We start from the raw sequence: 25,351 nt of genomic DNA on the forward strand, positions 1-25,351 counted from the left end.
CTTCCTTCTCAATGATATCCGATTTTCCACAAGATAACCAAGTGCACTCTTATGCTCCTCACAATTCTCATCTCTCCTTTGACGATTCTGTAATTCCACCTCTTGACTCCATGAACAAACTTAGCATTACGGTAACATCCACTCCATCTTGGAAACCCCACATTATGTAAATGAATAGCCTCTAAGTATCTGGGAATTCTCTTTAGATATCAACATTTCTCATCCTCTGAACAGTTGCTTCACTTATACAGAGGTTTGATTCTCTTTTATATGGAGTACTGCTCTCACATCTGGGATGACTCTAGCTGTGCATCCTTATTTGACAGAGTTGAGTCAAAAGTGGTCCAACCTATAAACTCTCACAAGGTAACTTCAAAACTTGACCTGCTTGCCCTATGCTGCAGTGTTGGTTCACTTTCCCTCTTCTGGAGGTATTATTATGACCTCGCCCTTTTCCTTTAATTGTACATATTCAGCCCATAGGCCCATTAGATCAGAAATCTGTAATAAGGGCTTCTGTTAACAGAGAGATTTGGGCTAGACACAGATTCCCCTTACCATCTGGCCAACATCTGACAGCTGATGGCTGCTTGATATTAAAAACATTTCATCAAACTCTGGTTAGATATCAGACGTAGGTCTGTAAGAATAGAATTATATTTGCATCATCAAAAATAACATATGCTCTCTGAATGTATAAATGTAACATAATTTACTCCAAATACAGTGCTCTCTCTATGTTTATCTCATTTGCTCAGTTATATGCAACTATGGTGACCTCAGTTTACAATATAATTCTTTGAAATCAAGATGCATTGAGATGACCTTGTACATTTACCAGACCAGCATTGTACCACATCTTATCAAAACCTAAACCAGAGAAACAGAGAAAAACAGAATATTCCAATTTGTTTTCTACTTTTGTATGTAAGTATTTTCTGTTAATTTTTCTTATATCTTGCATGCTTCTTGGTCTCCCATAAATTGTAAAAATAGTAATGATTATTATTTTATTTTATTATCTTGACCACCATCTCCCACGTTAGCAAGGTAGTGCAAGGAAACAGACGAAGAATGGCTCAACCCACCCACATACACATTGATATACATAAACACCCACACACGCACATATACATACATATGCATTTCAATGTATACATAGATATACATACACAGACCTCTACATATATACATATCCATACTTGCTGCCTTCATCCATTCCCGTTGCCACCCCACCACACACAAAATATCCCCCCCCCCCCCTAAAAATAAAAGCAAGGCAACACCAGGAATAGACACAAAAGGCCACATTTGTTCACACTCAGTCTCTAGCTGTCATGTGTAAGGGACTGGAACCACATCTTCCTTAACACATCCAGGCACCACAAACCTTTCCATGGTTCCCCCAGACACTTCACGTGCGCTGGTTCAATCCATCGACAGCACATCGACCCTGGTACACCACATCGTTCCAATTCACTCTATTCCTTGCATGCTTTTCACCCTCCTGTATGCTCAGGCCCTGATCATTCAAAATCTTTTTCACTCCATTCTTCCACCTCCAATTTGGTCTCATGCCTCTTCTTCCCTCCACCTCTGACATATGTATCCTCCTTGTCAATCTTTCCTCACTCTCTCCATGTGTCCAAACCATTTCAACACACCCTCTTTTGCTCTATCTCAACCACACTCTTTTTATTACCACACATCTCTCTTACCCTTTCCTTACTGTGTATCATTACTATTTTTTTTAATTGCAAAAATAGTAATGATACATATTATTGATTTATACACAATCAGATAAACAAAATTTCACATTTTAGCATATGACAGTCAAAGGAGTATATTCTATACCTTATCACAGAAAACTGAACAAAATATGATAGGCAACTGAAACAGTAATTGGGAAAGAGATGACTGTACGAGTATTTCTTTGGTTTTTGCTTGTTTGCCCTTACCACAATCTAGAACACACATTATTCAGCAATCTGTGTCACTTGATTACTTTGTGGCTGTTGGTAATTCAAGGGTGGGCTCTATTGATGACTGTTTTTTTTCACTACACCTCAAAGCTTTGGAAACTTTTACCTTATGTCTTTTCCAATAGATATGACCTCGAGTAAGTAACGTAAGGGTAAGAGAGATGTGTGGAAATAAAAAGAGCGTGGTTGAGAGAGCATAAGAGGGTGTTTTGAAATGGTTTGGGCACATGGAAAGAATGAGTGAGGAAAGATTGACCAAGAGGATATATGTGTCGGAGGTGGAGGGAACGAGGAGAAGAGGGAGACCAAATTGGAGGTGGAAAGATGGAGTGAAAAGGATTTTGTGTGATCGGGGCCTGAACATGCAGGAGGGTGAAGGGAGGGCAAGGAGTAGAGTGAATTGGAGCGATGTGGTATACAGGGGTTGACGTGCTGTCAGTGGATTGAATCAAGGCATGTGAAGCGTCCGGGGTAAACCATGGAAAGCTGTGTAGGTATGTATATTTGCGTGTGTGGACGTGTGTATGTACATGTGTATGGGGGGGTTGGGCCATTTCTTTCGTCTGTTTCCTTGCGCTACCTCGCAACCGCGGGAGACAGCGACAAGGTATAAAAAAAAGAAAAAAAAAAAATGACCTCGCACATTTAGAAAGAATTTTTTTTTACTCCTTCCATTATTCTTAATTACTTTTCCTTATCTCTTTTTTCCCCACTGATAATGCCATGTATTTTAGATTAGTCCTATCCTTGGCTAGGACTTTTGTCCTTGACTGTAACCTTCAACTTTAAAATAGTGAAAGAAGAATTTCTTTGTTTTAGGGATTCCCTGTGGATTCATCTTTCTTGCATGCAGCCCTACAAGAGTTAGAGGCCTTAGCTGAAGATTCTCCAAGTGAGGGCAATGGAGGTGCTGCCACGCGTGGGTATGATGCTCTTTACTTGAAGGATATAACTTACCCGGATGGCTCTCAAGTGACCCCTGGAACGGAGTTTGTCAAGACCTGGCGGGTAGCTAACTCTGGAGTAATGCCATGGAATGAAAAAGTAAGACATTTTGTATCATTTGTGTTCTTAGGATGTTGAAAGAAATTCATTTTATTAGGTACATGGTGTGGGAGGTAAGTTGCTAGAATTAGTGAAAAGTTTTTATCAAGGATGTAAGGCATGTGTACGAGTAGGAAGAGAGGAAAGTGATTGATTCCCAGTGAATGTTGGTTTGTAACAGGGGTGCGTGATGTCTCCACGGTTGTTTAATTTGTTTATGGATGGGGTTGTTAGGTAGGTGAATGCAAGAGTTTTGGAGAGAGGAGCAAGTATGCAGTCTGCTGTAGATGAGAGTCAGTTGTTGTGGAAGTGATTCTGTTGTTGTTCGCTGATGATACAGCGCTGGTGGCTGATTCAGGTGAGAAACTGCAGAAGCTGGTGACTGAGTTTGGTAATGTATGTGAAAGAAGAAAGCTGAAAGTAAATGTGAATAAGAGCAAGGTTATTAGGTACAGTAGGGTTGAGGAACAAGTCAGTTGGGAGGTAAGTATGAATGGAGAAAAACTGGAGGAAATGAAGTGTTTTAGATACCTTGGAGTGGATTTGGCAGCGGATGGAACCATGGAAGCGGAAGTGAGTCACAGGGTGGGGGAGGGGGCGAAGGTTCTGGGAGCATTGAAGAATGTGTGGAAGGGTAGAACATTATCTCGGAAAGCAAAAATGGGTATGTTTGAAGGAATACTGGTTCCAACAATGTTATATGGTTGCAAGGCTTGGGCTATATATATGTAGGGTTGTGCAGAGGAGGGTGGATGTGTTGGAAATGAGATGTTTGAGGACAGTATGTGGTGTGAGGTGGTTTGATCGAGTAAGTAATGAAAGGTTAAGAGAGATATGTGGTAATAAAAAGAGTGTGGTTGAGAGAGCAGAAGAGGGTATATTGAAATTGTCACATGGAGAGAATGAGTGAGGAATGATTGACCAAGAGGATATATGTGTCAGAGGTGGAGGGAATGAGGGGAAGTGGGAGACCAAATTGGAGATAGAAGGATGGTGTGAAAAAGATTTTGAGCAATCGGGGCCTGAACATGCAGGAGGGTGAAAGGCATGCAAGGAATAGAGTGAATTGGAATGATGTGGTATACTGGGGTTGATGTGCTGTCAATGGATTGAATCAGGGCATGTGAAGAGTCTGGGGTAAACCATGGAAAGTTTTGTGGGGCCTGGATGTGGAAAGGGAGCTGTGGTTTCAGTGCAATACTCATGACAGCTAGAGACTGATTGTGAATGAATGTGGCCTTTGTTGTCTTTTCTTAGCGCTACCTCGCGTGCATGCGGGGAAGGGGAGGTGTCATTTCATGTGTGTGGGGTGGCGACGGGAATGAATAAAGGCAGCAAGTATGAATTATGTACATATGTGTATATACGTATATGTCTGTGTATGTATATATATATGTGTATACATTGAAATGTATAGGTATGTATATGTGCGTGTGTGGATGTGTATGTATATACATGTGTATGTGGGTGGGTTGGGCCATTCTTTCGTCTGTTTCCTTGCGCTACCTCGCTGACGTGGGAGACAGCGACAAAGTATGATAAATAAATTTATAAATATTTATCGTTCAGTTTGTTTGGAAGTACATTTTTTACAATATCTTGTAATCAGTGTTGGAGTCTTAATATATTCAATTCCAAAAAGATAAGAATTACTTGCTTTTTAGGTCCAGCATATATAAGAAAAATTTTGACTAATCTGTTTATGATAAAGAGTAAAGAGTTATGGAGACTATACTGCCATGGCCACCTCTTTCGATTCTAGTTGGAACAGGTGTCAGAGATATAGATCGATAGAAATGAAACCAAGATCACGACAAAGTAATAAACAATCTCTGTACCCTCCCTTGCCAGCCATTGCTCCTCAGCTCTCTCACTTAACATAGTAATGTGTATACAAATTCGTGGGTATTATCTTAACTTTTGAATGCTGGTCATTTATTTCATGAAGGATCTCTTTTTTTGTTCACTTGGTGATGGACTTTCTGCACCATGTCTGCTTCATATTATTTAAGTGCCATGGATGAGCTAATCTATCCCTTTGAGAGGGTTTCTTTCCATTTGCTGGGAATCAGTTGTGTGGGAAATTGCTGTCAGCTTCTTTTGAAGTTATAAGTTAGAACTAATATCTACCAAAAATGATTGTGTTGCAGACAACACTATGTAAATGGACTCAAGTGCGTTTCCGTGGTTCACCAGCTGGCTGGAAGTTGAAACCATCCCTTAAAAAGGTGGTGTGTCCTCCTTTGAAACCTGGTGAGGAAAGTGACATCTCCATAACATTCACAGCACCAAGTGAGTCTTGAAGACTGTTTACCATGCTTCATAGCATTAATAGGATTATTTATATCTACAATCCTTTCATTGCATGGAATGTTATTTTTTTATGCATGTATTATGTACATATACATTATGCATATGATTATTTTTAAGTAAAAACCAGAATTCTGTTGTGGATTGCTAGCTTCATTTTCATTACAAGTGGACTGCTAGTTTCATAATCATTGTTTTACCTCTTTTGTATGTACGTAGTATGCTTGAGGCATCCATTAAATAACCTTCATAATTATAATGAGTGTTAAGAGAAGAAAGGTTTTTAGGCTCAGAACTTATTTTCACTTAATCTTTTGTTAGCTTTGATAAGGGAAACAAAATTCTTGTTCAGTGCTTTGCGTTATGTTAAATCTATACACAGTGGTAAGATGATTAATGTAAAAGAATTTTTCATATTGGTTTTTTCAGTGTTTATGTTCTTTAGTGGTAGAAGTGTTCTAAATAAAGACATGAGTTAATTTCAGTTGGATGTGTGATATATGTGAACTACAGTAGAAGCTTGTGAACAGTGAAAAGTGTAATCAAGTAAAGAAATGATGTAGGATTGAACTGTGTTCAAGAATTATTAATGCTTTGATTGATTTAGGTGAACCAGGATGGTACGCGACGCACTGGCGTTTCTGTCAGCGAGGTCGAGTTTTTGGGAACCAGATGTGGTGTGCGATACATGTTACAGATGATGCATCAGCTGACAGACCACAGCATAAACCACCAGAACATTGTGATCATAAGAAAAGAATGGAGGGAGTATGTGCTGATGACGAGTCTTTTATAGCTCCAGTTTCGGTTGCACAGGTAAGAGTAATTATCAAGATTTATGAAACTTCATGCAAGACTTTTTATATAAGAAGCAGTTTGACTGATAGACTGATTTTCAGTTCTTTTTACTTTTGCATAGTCATATAGTGTGTGTCTATATGGGGAGTCTGCAGGGCAGTTGGGGAATAACAAGTCTTCAGTGTCTTCATATTAGTAGTTATATCCTGGGAATGAATTGTATTGTGATATGATGAAACATTGTTTATTTTGTTGAACTGATTTGTGCTATCTTGAGCTTAGATGGAAAAATGTAGCTCATGCATGCCTGGGTAATCTTGTTTCAGAGGGGTTGGTGTTTAGAACTGGGTTGGGATGGCAATTGTCTACTATTTGTTGGGTCATTTTTGTGTTTTGTTCTATTCCTGGGGATAGGGGAGAAAGAATACTTCCCACGCATTCATGTGTCATAGAAGGCGACTAAAGGGGACGGGAGCAGAGGCTAGAAACCCTCCCCTCCTTGTATTTTAACTTTCTTAAAGAGGAAACAGAAGGAATCACTTGGGGAGTGCTCATTCTCCTCGAAGGCTCAGATTAGGGGGTCTAGATATGTGTGGATGTAACTAAGATGAGAAAAAAAGGAGAGATAGGTAGTATGTTTGAGGAAAGGAACCTGGATGTTTTGGCTCTGAGTGAAATGAACCTCGAAGGGTAAAGGGGAAGAGTGGTTTGGGAATGATTTGGGAGTAAAGTCAGGGGTTGGTGAAAGGACAAGAGCAAGGGAAGGAGTAGCACTACTCTTGAAACAGGAATGGTGGGAGTATGTGATAGAATGTAAGAAAGTAAACTCTAGATTGATATGAGTAAAACTGAAAGTGGATGGAGAGAGATGGGTGATTGTTGGTGCCTATGCACCTGGGCATAAGAAAGATCATGAGAAGCAAGTGTTTTGGGAGCAGCTGAGTGAGTGTGTTAGTAGTTTTGATGCATGAGACCGGGTTATAGTGATGGGTGATTTGAATGCAAAGGTGGGTAATGTGGCAGTTGAGGGAATAATTGGTGTACATGGGATGTTCATTGTTGTAAATGGAAATGGTGAAGAGCTTGTAGATTTGTATGCTGAAAAAGGACTGGTGATTGGGAATACCTGGTTTAAAAAGAGAGATATATATAAGTATGGAGTGATGTGGTATACTGGGGCTGACGTGCTGTCAGTGGATTGAATCAAGGCATGTGAAGCGTCTGGGGTAAACCATGGAAAGCTGTGTAGGTATGTATATTTGCGTGTGTGGACGTATGTATATACATGTGTATGGGGGGGGGTTGGGCCATTTCTTTCGTCTGTTTCCTTGCGCTACCTCGCAAACGCGGGAGACAGCGACAAAGTATAAAAAAAAAAAAAAAGAAACATATGTAAGTAGGAGAGATGGCCAAAGAGCGTTATTGGATTACATGTTAATTGATAGGCACATGAAAGAGAGACTTTTAGATGTTAATGTGCTGAGACGTGCAACTGGAAGGATGTCTGATCATTATCTTGTGGAGGCGAAGGTGAAGATTTGTAGAGGTTTTCAGAAAAGAAGAGAGAATGTTGGGGTGAAGAGAGTGGTGAGAGTATGTGAGCTTGGGAAGGAGACTTGTGTGAGGAAGTACCAGGAGAGACTGAGTGCAGAATGGAAAAAGGTGAGAACAAAGGACGTAAAGGGAGTGGGGGAGGAATGGGATGTATTTAGGGAAGCGTTGATGGCTTGCGCAAAAGATGCTTGTGGCATGAGAAGCGTGGAAGGAGGGCAGATTAGAAAGGATAGTGAGTGGTGGGATGAAGAAGTAAGATTATTAGTGAAAGAGAAGAGAGAGGCATTTGGACGATTTTTGCAGAGAAATAGTGCAAATGACTAGGAGATGTATAAAAGAAAGAGGCAGGAGGTCAAGAGAAAGATGCAAGAGGTGAAAAAGAGGGCAAATGAGAGTTGGGGTGAGAGAGTATCATTAAATTTTAGGGAGAATAAAAAGATGTTTTGGAAGGAGGTAAATAAAGTGCGTAAGACAAGAGAACAAATGGGAACATCGGTGAAGGGGGCTAATGGAATGGTAATAACAAGGAGTGGTGATGTGAGGAGATGGAGGAGTATTTTGAAGGTTTGTTGAATGTGTTAGATGATAGAGTGGCAGATATAGGGTGTTTTGGTTGAGGTGGTGTGCGAAGTGAGAGGGTTAGGGAGAATGATTTGGTAAACAGAGAGGGTAGTAAAAGCTTTGCGGAAGTTGAAAGCCGGCAAGGCAGTGGGTTTGGATGGTATTGCAGTGGAATTTATTAAAAAAGGGGGTGGCTATATTGTTGACTGGTTGGTAAGGATATTTAATGTATGTATGACTCACATTGAGGTGCCTGAGGATTGTCAGAATGCATGTATAGTGCCATTTTACAAAGGCAAAGGGGATAAAGGTGAGTGCTCAAATTACAGAGGTATAAGTTTGTTGAGTATTCCTGGTAAATTATATGGGAGGGTATTGACTGAGAGGGTGAAAGCATGTACAGAACATCAGATTGGGGAAGAGCAGTGTGGTTCCAGAAGTGGAAGAGTATGTGTGTATCAGGTGCTTGCTTTGAAGGATGCATGTGAGAATGTTATGTAGCATTTATGGGTCTGGAGAAGGCATATGCTAGAGTTGATAGAGATGCTCTGTGGAAGGTATTAAGAATACATGGTGTAGGAGGCAAATTGCTAGAAGCAGTGAAAAGTTCTTATCGAGGATGTATGGCAAGTGTACAAGAGAGGAAAGTGATTGGTTCTCAGTGAATGTTGGTTTGCGGCAGTGGTGTGTGATGTCTCCATGGTTGTTTAATTTGTTTATGGATGGGGTTGTTAGGGAGGTGAATGCAAGAGTTTTGGAAAGAGGGGCAAGTATGCAGTCTGTTGTGGATGAGAGGGCTTGGGAAGTGAGTCAGTTGTTGTTTGCTGATGATACAACACTGGTGGCTGATTCATGTGAGAAACTGCAGAAGCTGTTGACTGAGTCTGGTAAAGTGTGTGAAAGAAGAAAGCTGAGAGTAAATGTGAATAAGAGCAAGGTTATTAGGTACAGTAGGGTTGAGGGACAAGTCAATTGGGAGGTAAGTTTGAATGGAGAAAAACTGGAGGAAGTAAAGTGTTTTAGATATCTGGGAGTGGATTTGGCAGCGGATGGAACCATGGAAGCAGAAGTGAATCACAGGGTTGGGGAGGGGGAGAAAGTTCAGGGAATGTTGAAAAATGTGTGGAAGGCGAGAACATTATCTCTGAAAGCAAAAATGGGTATGTTTGAAGGAATAGTGGTTCCCACAATGTTATATGGTTGCGAGGAGTGGGCTATAGATAGAGTGGTGCGGAGGAGGGTGGATTTGTTGGAAATGAGATGTTTGAGGACAATATGTGGTGTAAGGTGGTTTGATTGAGTGAAAGGGTAAGAGAGATGTGTCGTAATAAAAAGAGTGTGGTTGAGAGAGCAGAAGAGGGTGTTTTGAAATGTTTGGTTACATGGAGAGAATGATTGAGGAAAGATTGACAAGAGGATATGTGTCAGAGGTGGAGGGAACGAGGAGAAGTGGGAGACCAAATTGGAAGTGGAAAGATGGAGTGAAAAAGATTTTGAGTGATCACAGCCTGAACATGCAGGAGGGTGAAAGGCGTGCAAGGAATAGAGTGAATTGGAACGATGTGGTATACCGTGGTTGACGTGCTGTCAATGGATTGAACCAGGGCATGTGAAGCGTCTTCGTTAAACCGTGGAAAGTTTTGTGGGGCCTGGATGTGGAAAGGGAGCTGTGATTTCGGGCATTATATATGACAGCTAGAGACTGAGTGTGAACGAATGGGGCCTTTGTTATCTTTTCCTAGTGCTACCTCACGCGCATGCAGGGGAGGGGATTGTCATTTATTTCATGTGTGGCGGGGTGGCGATGGGAATGAATAAAGGCAGACAATATGAATTATGTACATGTGTATATGTGTATATGTCTGTGTATGTATATATATGTATATGTTGAAATGTATAGGTATGCGTATGTGCGTGTGTGGACATGTATGTATATACATGTGTATGTGGGTGGGTTGGGCCATTCTTTCGTCTGTTTCCTTGCACTACCTCGCTAATGCGGGAGACAGCGACAATGTGTAATAAATATATAAATGAATAATTTTTGTGTATACATGTATTGTCATTTATTTATTTTTTGGTGGAGGTGAGGTTCATTATTTACATTTCTTATTTTGTGCTATCAAAAATAAAGGGCTAACCTAAATATTACTAACATTTCATATGACAAGACTTCCTGTATGCTTTCTCAACCTGCACATCATCCACACTTGTCATATTTTTGATATGAGAAACATGTCACTCCTGTTCTTATGTGCCATACCCTCCTTATATCTGTCCATTGTGTATATTCGAATATATTTATGTTGATATTTATTTAGGTAGACAGACTCAAACCTGCTGATGAACGCAATGCACTTATAGTATTATTTTGTCATAGTTGATCATTCTAAGGACCCCAAGTATTGGTATTCCTACCCTGTCCTCAACTTAAGGACCCTGATTGTAATTCATCTTTTTATTAACCTTTTCAGTGCTAATAACCTTTTTTTTTTTTTTCCATTGCTGCTGACCCATTTTAACCTTTTAAATGTTAATTTTTTTTCACTGCTGCTGACCCATTTTAGGTAAGAAATTTTGAATTCCTTTCACTCACAGCAGAGATGCCAGATGAGATGTTAACATCACAATTAGCACAGACAAAATGTGGCTTTTAGGCTTATGGTGTAACAAAGTGACACCCAGCAGTGTTACAAGATACCTTATAATTAGTTTGTGTCTGAGTAATAGAAGAATTGTTATTCTACTCTTTGCATATACCTCCATGTCCTTACATATTTGCATGTCCACACCTCAGTTTAGTTTTACAGTTGAATTCATTTATCAGCCATTGTATGAGGTATGGACATGTAACTTCGTGAGGAGATGCTTATTGGTGATCATGCGTAACTTCGTGAGCTGATGCTTATTGATGATCATGCGTAACTTTGTGAGCAGATGCTTACTGATGATCATGCATGCACCAAAGCATTCTATCTATAGCAGGTCACCCTGGCCTTCATTTCTTGCCTCAGAGACAAACTTTGTAAGTGGTGATTAACTATGCCATTGGATGGTTGACGCAAATTGATTCAGGTAAGTTTTCTGTTAGTGGTGATTGGTCATTTCTGGAAGGCCAGGGAGAATTCTGAAGACCTTTACCAGACAACCACACATTGTACCTCAGCCATTGCAGTAAACCCTTATGATGGCCAAAAAAGTAACACCTAGTAGTGGACAGAAGTAATGATTATTGAGTTTTACATTTTTTATTGTAGGAAAAATGTTTGGTGGCACAGTCAGAGTATTGAAAATGATATATTTGATTTTTCAGAAATACTGTACTGTGCATGGGATCATATGCATGCAGTAACGAAAAGTCAATGTTTACCTATATTTTTTCTGAACCTTTTCACCAGGACAGCTCTGCTCTTTTATGCCTCAGTAGCTGTTACTGATGATATTGTACAGCTGTTCAAAATGGATAAGATCTACCACTGTGTGCCTTTTTCAGGAAATAAAGGATTTACTAGACACTGCCAAAGAAGATCCAGTGTGGCAACGAGTTCCTGTTGAAGAAGAAGCACATGTGGTCTCTGACTCAACATGTGAGCTACACAGACATATTAGAGAGGATGTTTGTAGTCAGTCTGGAGATAATTCATCTGAGGTTGACCTTGAGGTTGGCATTGTTGAAAACTATTATGATGCTGAAGACCCATCACAGAAAGAACTTACACAGGTATGTATCCGTTCTGCTTTTATTGGATGTAGGTTGCAAACTTAACACTATGGTAATGGCATATTGTTCACTCATTTGGACCATATTAAATGATTGATTGACATATATGATATTAACCTATTCATGTTATGCATGTTAGATCTCATGTCAGTAAGGGCAAAGATTGGTATGTTTGACTGCTTAATAGTCTATGGGGGTGTTGTATGTATACGAGGCATGGGCTGTTGATAAAAAAGTACAAAAGAGGTTGGATGTCTTGGATATTAAATGCTTAAAGAAGTATGTTGTGTGAGGGATGTTGAGAGATTAAGAAATGATATAGATAGAGAGAGGTTTGGTAGTAAGTAGAGGGTGTGCTGGAAAGGTTTGGACATGTAGAGAGGATGAGTGGAGCAAGGATATATATGTCAGAATTGGAGGGGACAAGGGAAAAGGGGAGACTGAATTGAAGATGGATGGATGGAGTGAGAGACGCTTTGAGTAAATGAGGCATGAACATGAATTGAAGATGGATGGATGGAGTGAGAGATGCTTTGAGTAAATGAGGCATGAACATGCAGGAGGATGTGAGGTATGCATGGTAAAAGCAGATTGGAGTGATGTGGTATACAGGTGGCATTATGCTGTCAGTGGGCTGAATCAGGGTTTATGAAGTGGTAGAGGGAAACCATGGAGAGGCCTGTGGTTCTTGGCATTGGATAGGGTGCTCTAGTTTTGATGCATTATACATGACAGCTAGAGGAGAGTGGATGTAAACAAATAAGGCCATTTTTTGTGTGCTCCTTGTACTACCTCACTACATGGGAAATGATGAACAGGTTTGAAAAAAATACATGCATGAAGTACTTTCTTTATTGTTTGATTAGAATATGAAGTGATATAAGAAGGATTTGGAGTAAAGAATATTGATGAACCCCTATATTTCTTTGGATGTCAGTCTCTACTTAGCAGTTTGATATTGGTGTCAATGTACATATGTAATATCCCACCAGAAATTGGATTTCATGCACTGTGTAGAATTTGTTTGCTGGAGATAGACTGCAACCCAAACAAGGAGTGATTCTTTGAAGCTGCCAGGAGGTCACTTGGTATTTTCCATGTGTGTGGCACCCCCTCTGTGCTCCTGTAGCCTTTGGTTCCCACAACCCTTGGCACCCACTGCTGTGCCCCAGCCACCCGTGGCAACCACCACCACCCAGAAGGAGCTCCTAATTACAAATGAATAATGGTTTTGATATTGGCACTTAATTGTATATAATGATGATGGCACTTTTAATAAACTAGGAATGGTTAAGCCTTAATTCATGAGAAAGATGTTTTTTTATGATTTTTTGCAGCTGTTCATAAGAAGTAACATTTTATTTCTGGAGCAGTGAAGTTAGGTTTTCCTAAACTAGGAATGATAAACTTCTAAGTAGAAGAAAGTAATTGTTTTGATGTTTGCCCTTAATCATGAATATGCCCTTAATCATAAATAAATGTAATATCGTATAGCTAAACTAGTAATGGTCTTAATTCATGAGGAAAAGAAGAATGTTTTTTATGATTTTTGTGCAGCTGTTCATAAACTGAAAAAAGATATATAATTTTGTTTTTTGAGCACTGAGGGTGAGGGCCATAAAACTCATTTGCACACCAAAAGGGTTGGTGAAATAGTACAAGGTGGTGAGGTTTTTTGGATAACTGTTACTGTGATGTTACAGTTGTGTTAAAAAATGCTGAAGAAACCTTGATGTTGATGGCTTGAAGTATGAATTATGATTTTCAGTAAGGTCATAAAGTTGTATTCTCCCAGTTATATAGCCTTGCTGATCTAGTTTCATATCAGTTGTCTGCATGTAAGTAATTATGAAACTTGAAATGTGTAAACATCTCTTCAGATGTTAATACTAATGGAAGATAACTCATTCCACTGGAGGCATTTCATTTTGACATGTTATGATTGCAGAAATTTATGATTTAGTAGTCAGAATTGCTTGACAGATCTATGTATTATTGTTCTTTTTCTGCCATGAACTGCATTTTCATGTGTTTTCGTTTACTTTGATAGAGCCTACAATGTCTGACTTTATCCTGCCCTGATGTTGTATCTGATGCTGTGGACACAAAGAGGATAGAGCGTGACCTTATCACATTTGAGGAAGACGCTGAGTTAGTTTCATCAAGAGTTTCATCCCCAGAAATCATTCAGTCCATACCTCAGGCACATGCTGTGGTTAGTGGCTATTGTTAGTCATTTGCAAAAACTTCAAAAGTTGCTTTATTAGCATGGAGACAAGATGTAGTCATAGGGTGGTTGAGTGGAGTGAGAGGACAGTGTCAGTTAGGGGAGAGATAATATGTTTGAATGTTTAGTAATCCTGACACTGTTGGAGGTTGTGAGTCCTTAAATGCAAAAGAAAGGAAAAAGATAGATGTGCTAGAAATGAAATGTATGAGTACAGTATATCATGTTAAGTGGTTTGATCATATAAAGAATGACAAAGTGAGAGTTGTGATAGTATGTTCATTATGATAGAGAGCTGACTAGGATGTTCTGATATGGTTTGGACATAGAAATGATGAGCAATGAGGATAAATATGCTAGAAATGGAGGGAGGAAGGGGGAATGCCTATGAGAGCCTGTGATAAGATTTTGCCAAATAAGTGTAGTGATTAGTGCTAACTGCAAATATATTAGGTGGACATTTTCTGATGCTACACTCATTATGTATCCTTGGTTCATGTGGGACTGACTTCAATTATATATCTTATTTTAAATATTTTTATAGTTGTGCTAAATGTTTATCTTATTATATCTGGATGTATGTATATTGAATGGTCTTTCCATCTTTTTTCAGGGCTTTTGTAATTTTTGCATATCTTTTTGGCATCATTGAGGGGAACAGATTGAGAAGTGGCTTCAGACAAAGAGGTGAAGAGATTGAATGAATACTTTGAAAGTGTTAAATATGTTAAACAGTAGGGTGGCAGATGAAGGATGTTGTAACATGGTACTGTAAAAAGTCTGTCTCATTAAATGTTTTACTTCCATGCAGGTGCCTCTAAAAGAAATGGCCAAAGAATCTGTTGAGTCACTAAGAGAATCGGTAGTTGATAAGGATCAGCTAGTGATAACTACATCTCAGTGTGAAGAGACTGTCATTTCCAAGACATTTCAGTCTGATTCAGTAAGCATTTCTAGTGGGTCATTTTCAGAATTGGACTCGGAAGACCAAGCTATATTGAATGAGTCTGATTCTGAAGCATCTGACCATGAATACTATGTGGTCAACCTACCTGAGTGTTTCAACTTGAGCTCATCTCACAGTGGTAAGTGTAGCACAGATTTTGTGTACTGAAAAATGAAATTTTCCCCTTACTAGTTGCATGTACTTTTGATGGTCATGGAGAAGTTGACAAGAGTGGATGATTGTCTCATAAAGTAAAATGAGATGGATATGTATGGGGTCCAGCATGGAGATGATTGTAGTTAAAGGGATACGCAGGATTCTGGAATACAATTTTAGGGTGTACATCTTTAAACAGATATAAATAGATACAAGTGTTATAGGTATATATATGAGTTATTTAAGAGGAGATATTGTATTTGGTATGACTGGATGGAATGAAGAAAGTAATGAGAGGGTGTATGAGAAATTTACCATGATAAGGAATGTAAAGAGAATGAATTACAGAGTGTTAGAGTGGGTGAAACAATACTTTGAGGTAGTTTGGGCAGGTGGAAAGAATGTGAGATAGGTAGTTTACATGGTTAGTGTATGATAGTATGATTGAAGAGGTTGGTGTGAAAGGAAGACCACATCTGACATGGAAGAATAGAGTGGAAGAGTATTGCAGGGAGAGAAATTGTGGGAGAATGTGTGGAATGGTGCATGTGAGCAAGGCATATAAGGACAGGCATAAGCAGACTCTTTTGCTGCATCCGCACCCTTGATGGGAGTTCCTGGAGGGAATGGGTGTCAGACATAAGACATAAACAAAATAGTATGTGATATATTTGTCTTAAGAAACAACAGAAAAGGCATTGAATATGTCAGGAATACAGATAGTGTTTTTTTGTCCAGCACAGATAATTGGAATGCCACTGCATATGAAATTCCTAGTATCTTTCAGTACCAGTGCATTTTATAGTAGAAGGTATCCATATGATATAATCAAGCTATTACGGCATACTCTCTATGCTTATCTAAAGTTTCCACCTCTACAGTTGTTCAGTAGCTAACATTGCCACTTTACATTGTTGTTTATAGTCTTCTCTGCTAGCTTTAATTGACTCTTACCATTAAAGTGGTCCATACTCATCATATGGGCCAATTTGTATATGATTATTTCATGTATCCTGTAATTATGTCATCATAGTCCAGCAAGAAGTTATTGGACAAACAACATTATAAAATCAAAATTAGTAAATGATTGCAGAAAGATGGGAGTTCTGATTGTAAAAGAGAATTTAATGTTGTTTCAGCAACTATTCAGGAAAGTAAAGCCCATTAAGAGCAACTAGTTATTCAAGTTTTTTTGCTGAATTAGACTGACAAAAAACTATTGCTGGTTGGAAAACTCTAGCCAGTTCTGAACTGAAGCAGCACTGAGGGTGCACCAATTTGAGGACATTTATGATTAATTTATGGTTTGATTTGTACTTTTATTATTGTTTAAGTTAGTTATTATCATAGATTGCAAGAGAAATGCAGTACATTGAAACATTAATATAGTGTTAGAAATTTCTCCAAGTACTTTTGAGAAATATTCCTATGGGACCTGGATGTGAATAAGGGAGTTGTGGTTTTCATGTATAACATATCACAGCTAGTGACTGAGTGTAAACGAATGAGGCCTTTTATATATATGTATATATATATATATTTTCATACGATTCGCCATTTCCCGCATTTGCGAGGTAGCGTTAAGAACAGAGGACTGGGCCTTAGAGGGAAAATCCTCACCTGGCCCCCTTCTCTGTTCCTTCTTTTGGAAAATTAAAAAAAAAAACGAGAGGGGAGGATTTCCAGCCACCCGCTCCCTCCCCTTTTAGTCGCCTTCTACGACACGCAGGGAATACGTGGGAAGTATTCTTTCTCCCCTATCCCCAGGGATATATATATATATATATATATATATATATATATATATATATATATATATATATATATATATATATATATATATATCTTTCTTTTCGTACTATTCGCCATTTCCCGCATTAGCGAGGTAGCGTTGAGAACAGAGGACTGGGCCCTTGAGGGAATATCCTCACCTGGCCCCCTTCTCTGTTCCTCTTTTGGAAAATAAAAAAAAGTGAGAGGGGAGGATTTCCAGCCCCCCGCTCCCTCCCCTTTTAGTCGCCTTCTACGACACGCAGGGAATACGTGGGAAGTATTCTTTCTCCCCTATCCCCAGGGATATATATATATATATATATATATATATATATATATATATATATATTTTTTTTTTTTTTTTTTCATACTATTCGCTATTTCCCGCGATAGCGAGGTAGCGTTAAGAACAGAGGACTGGGCCTTTGAGGGAATATCCTCACCTGGACCTCTTCTCTGTTCCTTCTTTTGGGAAAAAAAAAAAAAAAAAAAGAGAGGGGAGGATTTCCAGCCCCCCGCTCCCTTCCCTTTTAGTCGCCTTCTGCGACACGCAGGGAATACGTGGGAAGTATTCTTTCTCCCCTATCCCCAGGGATATATATATATATATATATATATATATATATATATATATATATATATATATATATATATATATATATATATACATATTTTTTTTTTTTTTTTTTTTATTTTTTTTTTTATACTTTGTCGCTGTCTCCCGCGTTTGCGAGGTAGCGCAAGGAAACAGACGAAAGAAATGGCCCAACCCCCCCCATACACATGTACATACACACGTCCACACACACAAATATACATACCTACACAGCTTTCCATGGTTTACCCCGGACGCTTCACATGCCTTGATTCAATCCACTGACAGCACGTCAACCCCTGTATACCACATCGCTCCAATTCACTCTATTCCTTGCCCTCCTTTCACCCTCCTGCATGTTCAGGCCCCGATCACACAAAATCTTTTTCACTCCATCTTTCCACCTCCAATTTGGTCTCCCTCTTCTCCTCATTCCCTCCACCTCCGACACATATATCCTCTTGGTCAATCTTTCCTCACTCATTCTCTCCATGTGCCCAAACCATTTTAAAACACCCTCTTCTGCTCTCTCAACCACGCTCTTTTTATTTCCACACATCTCTCTTACCCTTACGTTACTTACTCGATCAAACCACATCACACCACACATTATCCTCAAACATCTCATTTCCAGCACATCCATCCTCCTGCGCACAACTCTATCCATAGCCCACGCCTCGCAACCATACAACATTGTTGGAACTACTAATCCTTCAAACATACCCATTTTTGCTTTCCGGGATAATGTTCTCGACTTCCACACATTTTTCAAGGCTCCCAAAATTTTCGCCCCCTCCCCCACCCTATGATCCACTTCCGCTTCCATGGTTCCATCCGCTGACAGATCCACTCCCAGATATCTAAAACACTTCACTTCCTCCAGTTTTTCACCATTCAAACTCACCTCCCAATTGACTTGACCCTCAACCCTACTGTACCTAATAACCTTGCTCTTATTCACATTTACTCTTAACTTTCTTCTTCCACACACTTTACCAAACTCCGTCACCAGCTTCTGCAGTTTCTCACCTGAATCCGCCACCAGCGCTGTATCATCAGCGAACAACAACTGACTCACTTCCCAAGCTCTCTCATCCCCAACAGACTTCATACTTGCCCCTCTTTCCAAGACTCTTGCATTTACCTCCCTAACAACCCCATCCATAAACAAATTAAACAACCATGGAGACATCACACACCCCTGCCGCAAACCTACATTCACTGAGAACCAATCACTTTCCTCTCTTCCTACACGTACACATGCCTTACATCCTCGATAAAAACTTTTCACTGCTTCTAACAACTTGCCTCCCACACCATATATTCTTAATACCTTCCACAGAGCATCTCTATCAACTCTATCATATGCCTTCTCCAGATCCATAAATGCTACATACAAATCCATTTGCTTTTCTAAGTATTTCTCACATACATTCTTCAAAGCAAACACCTGATCCACACATCCTCTACCACTTCTGAAACCACACTGCTCTTCCCCAATCTGATGCTCTGTACATGCCTTCACCCTCTCAATCAATACCCTCCCATATAATTTACCAGGAATACTCAACAAACTTATACCTCTGTAATTTGAGCACTCACTCTTATCCCCTTTGCCTTTGTACAATGGCACTATGCACGCATTCCGCCAATCCTCAGGCACCTCACCATGAGTCATACATACATTAAATAACCTTACCAACCAGTCAACAATACAGTCACCCCCTTTTTTAATAAATTCCACAGCAATACCATCCAAACCTGCTGCCTTGCCGGCTTTCATCTTCCGCAAAGCTTTTACTACCTCTTCTCTGTTTACCAAATCATTTTCCCTAACCCTCTCACTTTGCACACCACCTCGACCCAAACACCCTATATCTGCCACTCTGTCATCAGACACATTCAACAAACCTTCAAAATACTCATTCCATCTCCTTCTCACATCACCACTACTTGTTATCACCTCCCCATTTACGCCCTTCACTGAAGTTCCCATTTGCTCCCTTGTCTTACGCACCCTATTTACCTCCTTCCAGAACATCTTTTTATTCTCCCTAAAATTTAATGATAGTCTCTCACCCCAACTCTCATTTGCCCTTTTTTTCACCTCTTGCACCTTTCTCTTGACCTCCTGTCTCTTTCTTTTATACTTCTCCCACTCAATTGCATTTTTTCCCTGCAAAAATCGTCCAAATGCCTCTCTCTTCTCTTTCACTAATACTCTTACTTCTTCATCCCACCACTCACTACCCTTTCTAAACAGCCCACTTCCCACTCTTCTCATGCCACAAGCATCTTTTGCGCAATCCATCACTGATTCCCTAAATACATCCCATTCCTCCCCCACTCCCCTTACTTCCATTGTTCTCACCTTTTTCCATTCTGTACACAGTCTCTCCTGATACTTCTTCACACAGGTCTCCTTCCCAAGCTCACTTACTCTCACCACCTTCTTCACCCCAACATTCACTCTTCTTTTCTGAAAACCCATACTAATCTTCACCTTAGCCTCCACAAGATAATGATCAGACATCCCTCCAGTTGCACCTCTCAGCACATTGACATCCACAAGTCTCTCTTTCGCACGCCTGTCAATTAACACGTAATCCAATAATGCTCTCTGGCCATCTCTCCTACTTACATAAGTATACTTATGTATATCTCGCTTTTTAAACCAGGTATTCCCAATCATCAGTCCTTTTTCAGCACATAAATCTACAAGCTCTTCACCATTTCCATTTACAACACTGAACACCCCATGCATACCAATTATTCCCTCAACTGCCACATTACTCACCTTTGCATTCAAATCACCCATCACTATAACCCGGTCTCGTGCATCAAAACCGCTAACACACTCATTTAGCTGCTCCCAAAACACTTGCCTCTCATGATCTTTCTTCTCATGCCCAGGTGCATATGCACCAATAATCACCCACCTCTCTCCATCAACTTTCAATTTTACCTATATTAATCGAGAATTTACTTTCTTACATTCTATCACATACTCCCACAACTCCTGTTTCAGGAGTATTGCTACTCCTTCCCTTGCTCTTGTCCTCTCACTAACCCCTGACTTCACTCCCCAGACATTTCCAAACCACTCTTCCCCTTTACCCTTGAGCTTCGTTTCACTCAGAGCCAAAACATCCAGGTTCCTTTCCTCAAACATACTACCTATCTCTCCTTTTTTCACATCTTGGTTACATCCACACACATTTAGGCACCCCACTCTGAGCCTTCGAGGAGGATGAGCACTCCCCGCGTGACTCCTTCTTCTGTTTCCCATTTTAGAAAGTTAATACAAGGAGGGGAGGATTTCCGGCCTATATATATATATATATATATATATATATATATATATATATATATATATATATATATATATATATATATATATGTGGTGTCGCCAGAAATGGATGAGGGCAAGCAAGTATAGATATGTAAAAGTGTATATATGTATATGTCTGTTTATGTGTATGTATATGTGTATGTTGATATGTATATGTATGTGTGTGGGCATTTATGTATATATATGTGTGTGTATGAGTGGATGGGCCATTCTTCGTCTGTTTCCTGGCACTACCTCGCTGATGCGGGAAACAGCGATCAAGAATAATAGATGAATGTGATATAGTTCCTATAACATTATATTAACATATCTGTTACTGTTTTGGTCGAGCAGATGCCGGTTAAGTAAAGCAACTTTCCTGCAATATAAATATGTGATGTAGTAAAGATGTTTAAGATAAGATATATGAGCAAAAAAGCGTGAAGATTAAGGTTGAGAAGTTAAGTAATGAGTTTGTGGGGTATTTCTCCATCTTTGTACTGATTGATCTGTGGATCACTGGAAGTTAGTTTGACTTTTGAAGGATCACTGATGTTGTAACCCTTAAATGGCAGTTTAGTTTCAGAAATCCATTCACCATGTGGAAAAAGTCCTCTATGCACTGATAGATTTGCATGCAAAAATAGATTTTTTTTTTTTTTCTATTATACTTGATTGCTGTTTCCCATGTCTGCAAGGTAGTGCCAAGGAAACAGATGAAGAATGGCCCATCCACTCACAAACACATATATATACATAAATATCCAGAGTAATATAACAGCCTTTTTGCTGGCTTGATAGAGTGCCAAGGTGTTGCTGACACATCTGACGGCATGATCTGGAAGGAAGTGAAGATTTTCGATTCTTTCATGAGCTTGGAATTACACTGTACACCTTTTTCATTCACAGGCACAGCATTGGTGGTGAATAACAAAAGAAAAAGTAAAAATATTACAGTATACAACCTGTGTACGTGTAGGAAGAGAGGAAAGTGATTGGTTCTCAGTGAAAGTAGGTTTGCGGCAGGGGTGTGTGATGTCTCCATGGTTGTTTAATTTGTTTATGGATGGGGTTGTTAGGGAGGTAAATGCAAGAGTCCTGGAAAGAGGGGCAAGTATGAAGTCTGTTGGGGATGAGAGAGCTTGGGAAGTGAGTCAGTTGTTGTTCGCTGATGATACAGCGCTGGTGGCTGATTCATGTGAGAAACTGCAGAAGCTGGTGACTGAGTTTGGTAAAGTGTGTGGAAGAAGAAAGTTAAGAGTAAATGTGAATAAGAGCAAGGTTATTAGGTACAGTAGGGTTGAGGGTCAAGTCAATTGGGAGGTGAGTTTGAATGGAGAAAAACTGGAGGAAGTGAAGTGTTTTAGATATCTGGGAGTGGATCTGTCAGCGGATGGAACCATGGAAGCGGAAGTGGATCATAGGGTGGGGGAGGGGGCGAAAATTTTGGGAGCCTTGAAAAATGTGTGGAAGTCGAGAACATTATCTCGGAAAGCAAAAATGGGTATGTTTGAAGGAATAGTGGTTCCAACAATGTTGTATGGTTGCGAGGCGTGGGCTATGGATAGAGTTGTGCGCAGGAGGATGGATGTGCTGGAAATGAGATGTTTGAGGACAATGTGTGGTGTGAGGTGGTTTGATCGAGTAAGTAACGTAAGGGTAAGAGAGATGTGTGGAAATAAAAAGAGCGTGGTTGAGAGAGCAGAAGAGGGTGTTTTGAAATGGTTTGGGCACATGGAGAGAATGAGTGAGGAAAGATTGACCAAGAGGATATATGTGTCGGAGGTGGAGGGAACGAGGAGAAGAGGGAGACCAAATTGGAGGTGGAAAGATGGAGTGAAAAAGATTTTGTGTGATCGGGGCCTGAACATGCAGGAGGGTGAAAGGAGGGCAAGGAATAGAGTGAATTGGAGCGATGTGGTATACAGGGGTTGACGTGCTGTCAGTGGATTGAATCAAGGCATGTGAAGCGTCTGGGGTAAACCATGGAAAGCTGTGTAGGTATGTATATTTGCGTGTGTGGACGTGTGTATGTACGTGTGTATGGGGGTTGGGCCATTTCTTTCGTCTGTTTCCTCGCGCTACCTCGCAAACGCGGGAGACAGCGACAAAGTATAAAAAAAAAAAAAAAAAAAAAAAACAACCTGAATGATACACTTTGCATTGCTGTACTGCATAAATAATCATTTATAGTCATAATATACTTGGAAATTCTTTAGCCATTTACAAGACTGCAAAAGAGGTGGACAGATACAGTGTTTGAATGATTTTGGCCAACTGGTATTTCAGATGTGATTGCCAGAGGAATGATTTTTTATCAGCACAATGAAAACAGTTTGTAAATGAGGTTTTAGCGAATAGAGAAGTTAGTCTTTTGTTGAAGGAAATTACTATGCAAATTGAAAAATTGGAAATTTTTTATGTGGAAACCATCATTAACTACTATGTTAGACACATTGATGGGTAACAGTGAATTGAATGGTTGTATGAACTAGTTTCATGAAAACGTAGATGATAGATACCAGTATATAGATTAGAAATTTTGAACTAGTTATTTCATTATGAGAACCTTTCCTATCCAGCCACATTGTTCGTAACAACCATTTCCCAGATTGAACTTCACTGTAGCATATTCGTCCATAATCTACTTTGTTGCTGTCTTGCCATAGATTCAATTGAGCACTATTCAAGAGTGAACATTCTTATTGTCTTAAAAGAAAAGCTGTTAACTGCTTTGTTTTCTTGTTTACCATCTCAATCATATTCTTATCTCATTTGTATTGTTGGAGAGTATCTTTATTCTGATCATCTTTTCTCTCTGCTTGTAGAATAATGTGATCTCCCATAACCCCAAACTTATGATAAACAAAGCTAGCCTTTGAACAGTCCTATCTATGTAATTTTCTTTCCATATCACTTTGCTAACAGGTCTTGTTGAAGCTGTTGGGCCAGAATCACCAGAAAACACACCTGCTGTTTATGTAGAAGCTGAACGACCGGACTCCCCTGACTTTCTTACTGCAGATGAAGATGAAAGAACAACTGCAGTTGTATATGACTCACCAGATGAAAAAACAAAGTGTTTGAAAAATAGTTCTAAGACTTCTTCAGAGACTAGCCAGGACATTAGTCATACAGGAACAACAGTCAAGGGAACTTCCCAGTCAGGAGCATTGAGTATTGAAAGTAGTACTATTAAAGATCAGAATAGAGCTGCAGGGTTGAGTGATGATTCAAAGGAAGCTGAAGTATACAAGACCCCAATGCCACATCCTCCCACTGAAACAAAGCCTTTTATGGATATACCAGCAGAAGCAATAAAAACATATCTAGAATATGCTGTACGCCAGCAGACTGTTGCTGGTAAAATTAACCATGATAATCAGTTACAGCAACAAGAACAGGACCAAACAGCATGGACCACCACACCAGATAGGATGCAGAGCGTTGTGTGTGAACAGCCAAGCTCAGCTCAAGTAAGTGTTCTCTAATTTACTTAACTAACAGTAGTTCACAATATAAGTATCATATTAATGATTAACATTTTGATGTCACGCATGTGTCAGCAGTATCATTTTCTTTAGCTTTGTGCTCCCTGTTCCTCTTTCATGCTGATATATTAGATGAAACAATAAGGCGTTGTTATAATGAAAATTTTCTTTTTTAGATAGAAAAATTTGTTCAAAAGAAGAGTTTTACACACATATGTGAATATAGAATAAATTAGAACAATGTGGCATACAGGGGTCGACATGCTGTTAGTAGACTGAACCAGGGTATGTGAAGTATCTAAGGTAAACCATGGAAGGTTTGTAGGATCTGGTTGTGGATAGAGAGCTGTTGTTTCAGTGCATTACACATGACAACTAGAGAATGTATGTCTGCAAATGTGGCCTTTCTTTGTCTGCTCTTGGTGCTACCTGCCAGGCCCATAGCCTAGCGGTTAGCATTCCCGATTCTTGCACAGGGGTCCGGGGTTTGATCCTGGCTGTTGGAGGTTTGTATGTTCTATGAGGGTGTCCGTTTCTATGCACTATGTTCATATATATATGTATCTTCATAGAACATACAAACCTCCAACAGCCAGGATTGAACCCGGGACCCCTGTGCAAGAGGCAGGCGTGCTAACCGCTAGGCTATGGGACTGTATAATAGGAAACAGTCCCATAGCCTAGCGGTTAGCATGCCTGCCTCTTGCACAGGGGTCCCGGGTTCGATCCTGGCTGTTGGAGGTTTGTATGTTCTATGAAGGTGCGCGTTCATATGCACTTTATTTGTATTCATATACCTCCACGTTGTACAGTTAGGTTCAGTAAAACGCTATCAGCTGGCTATGTGCGTCTGTTCGGAAAT

General features: G+C 39.7%; 1 protein-coding gene across 7 annotated transcripts in view; it reads left to right on the forward strand.

Moving 5' to 3' along the window:
* LOC139763519 (uncharacterized) overlaps positions 1-25,351 on the forward strand; it is a 64,747-nt gene that overhangs the window by 21,681 nt on the left and 17,715 nt on the right. For all 7 annotated transcript variants that reach the window (XM_071689689.1, XM_071689708.1, XM_071689680.1 and 4 more), the window contains exons 9-15: positions 2,802-3,026; positions 5,177-5,318; positions 5,944-6,152; positions 11,743-11,970; positions 14,021-14,185; positions 15,009-15,282; positions 23,927-24,474. In XM_071689689.1, coding sequence (XP_071545790.1) covers positions 2,802-3,026; positions 5,177-5,318; positions 5,944-6,152; positions 11,743-11,970; positions 14,021-14,185; positions 15,009-15,282; positions 23,927-24,474 — 1,791 coding nt within the window. The remainder of the gene's footprint in view (positions 1-2,801; positions 3,027-5,176; positions 5,319-5,943; positions 6,153-11,742; positions 11,971-14,020; positions 14,186-15,008; positions 15,283-23,926; positions 24,475-25,351) is intronic.

The sequence above is a fragment of the Panulirus ornatus genome, chromosome 3 (assembly GCF_036320965.1).
Source record: "Panulirus ornatus isolate Po-2019 chromosome 3, ASM3632096v1, whole genome shotgun sequence".
Classification (NCBI taxonomy): domain Eukaryota; kingdom Metazoa; phylum Arthropoda; class Malacostraca; order Decapoda; family Palinuridae; genus Panulirus; species Panulirus ornatus.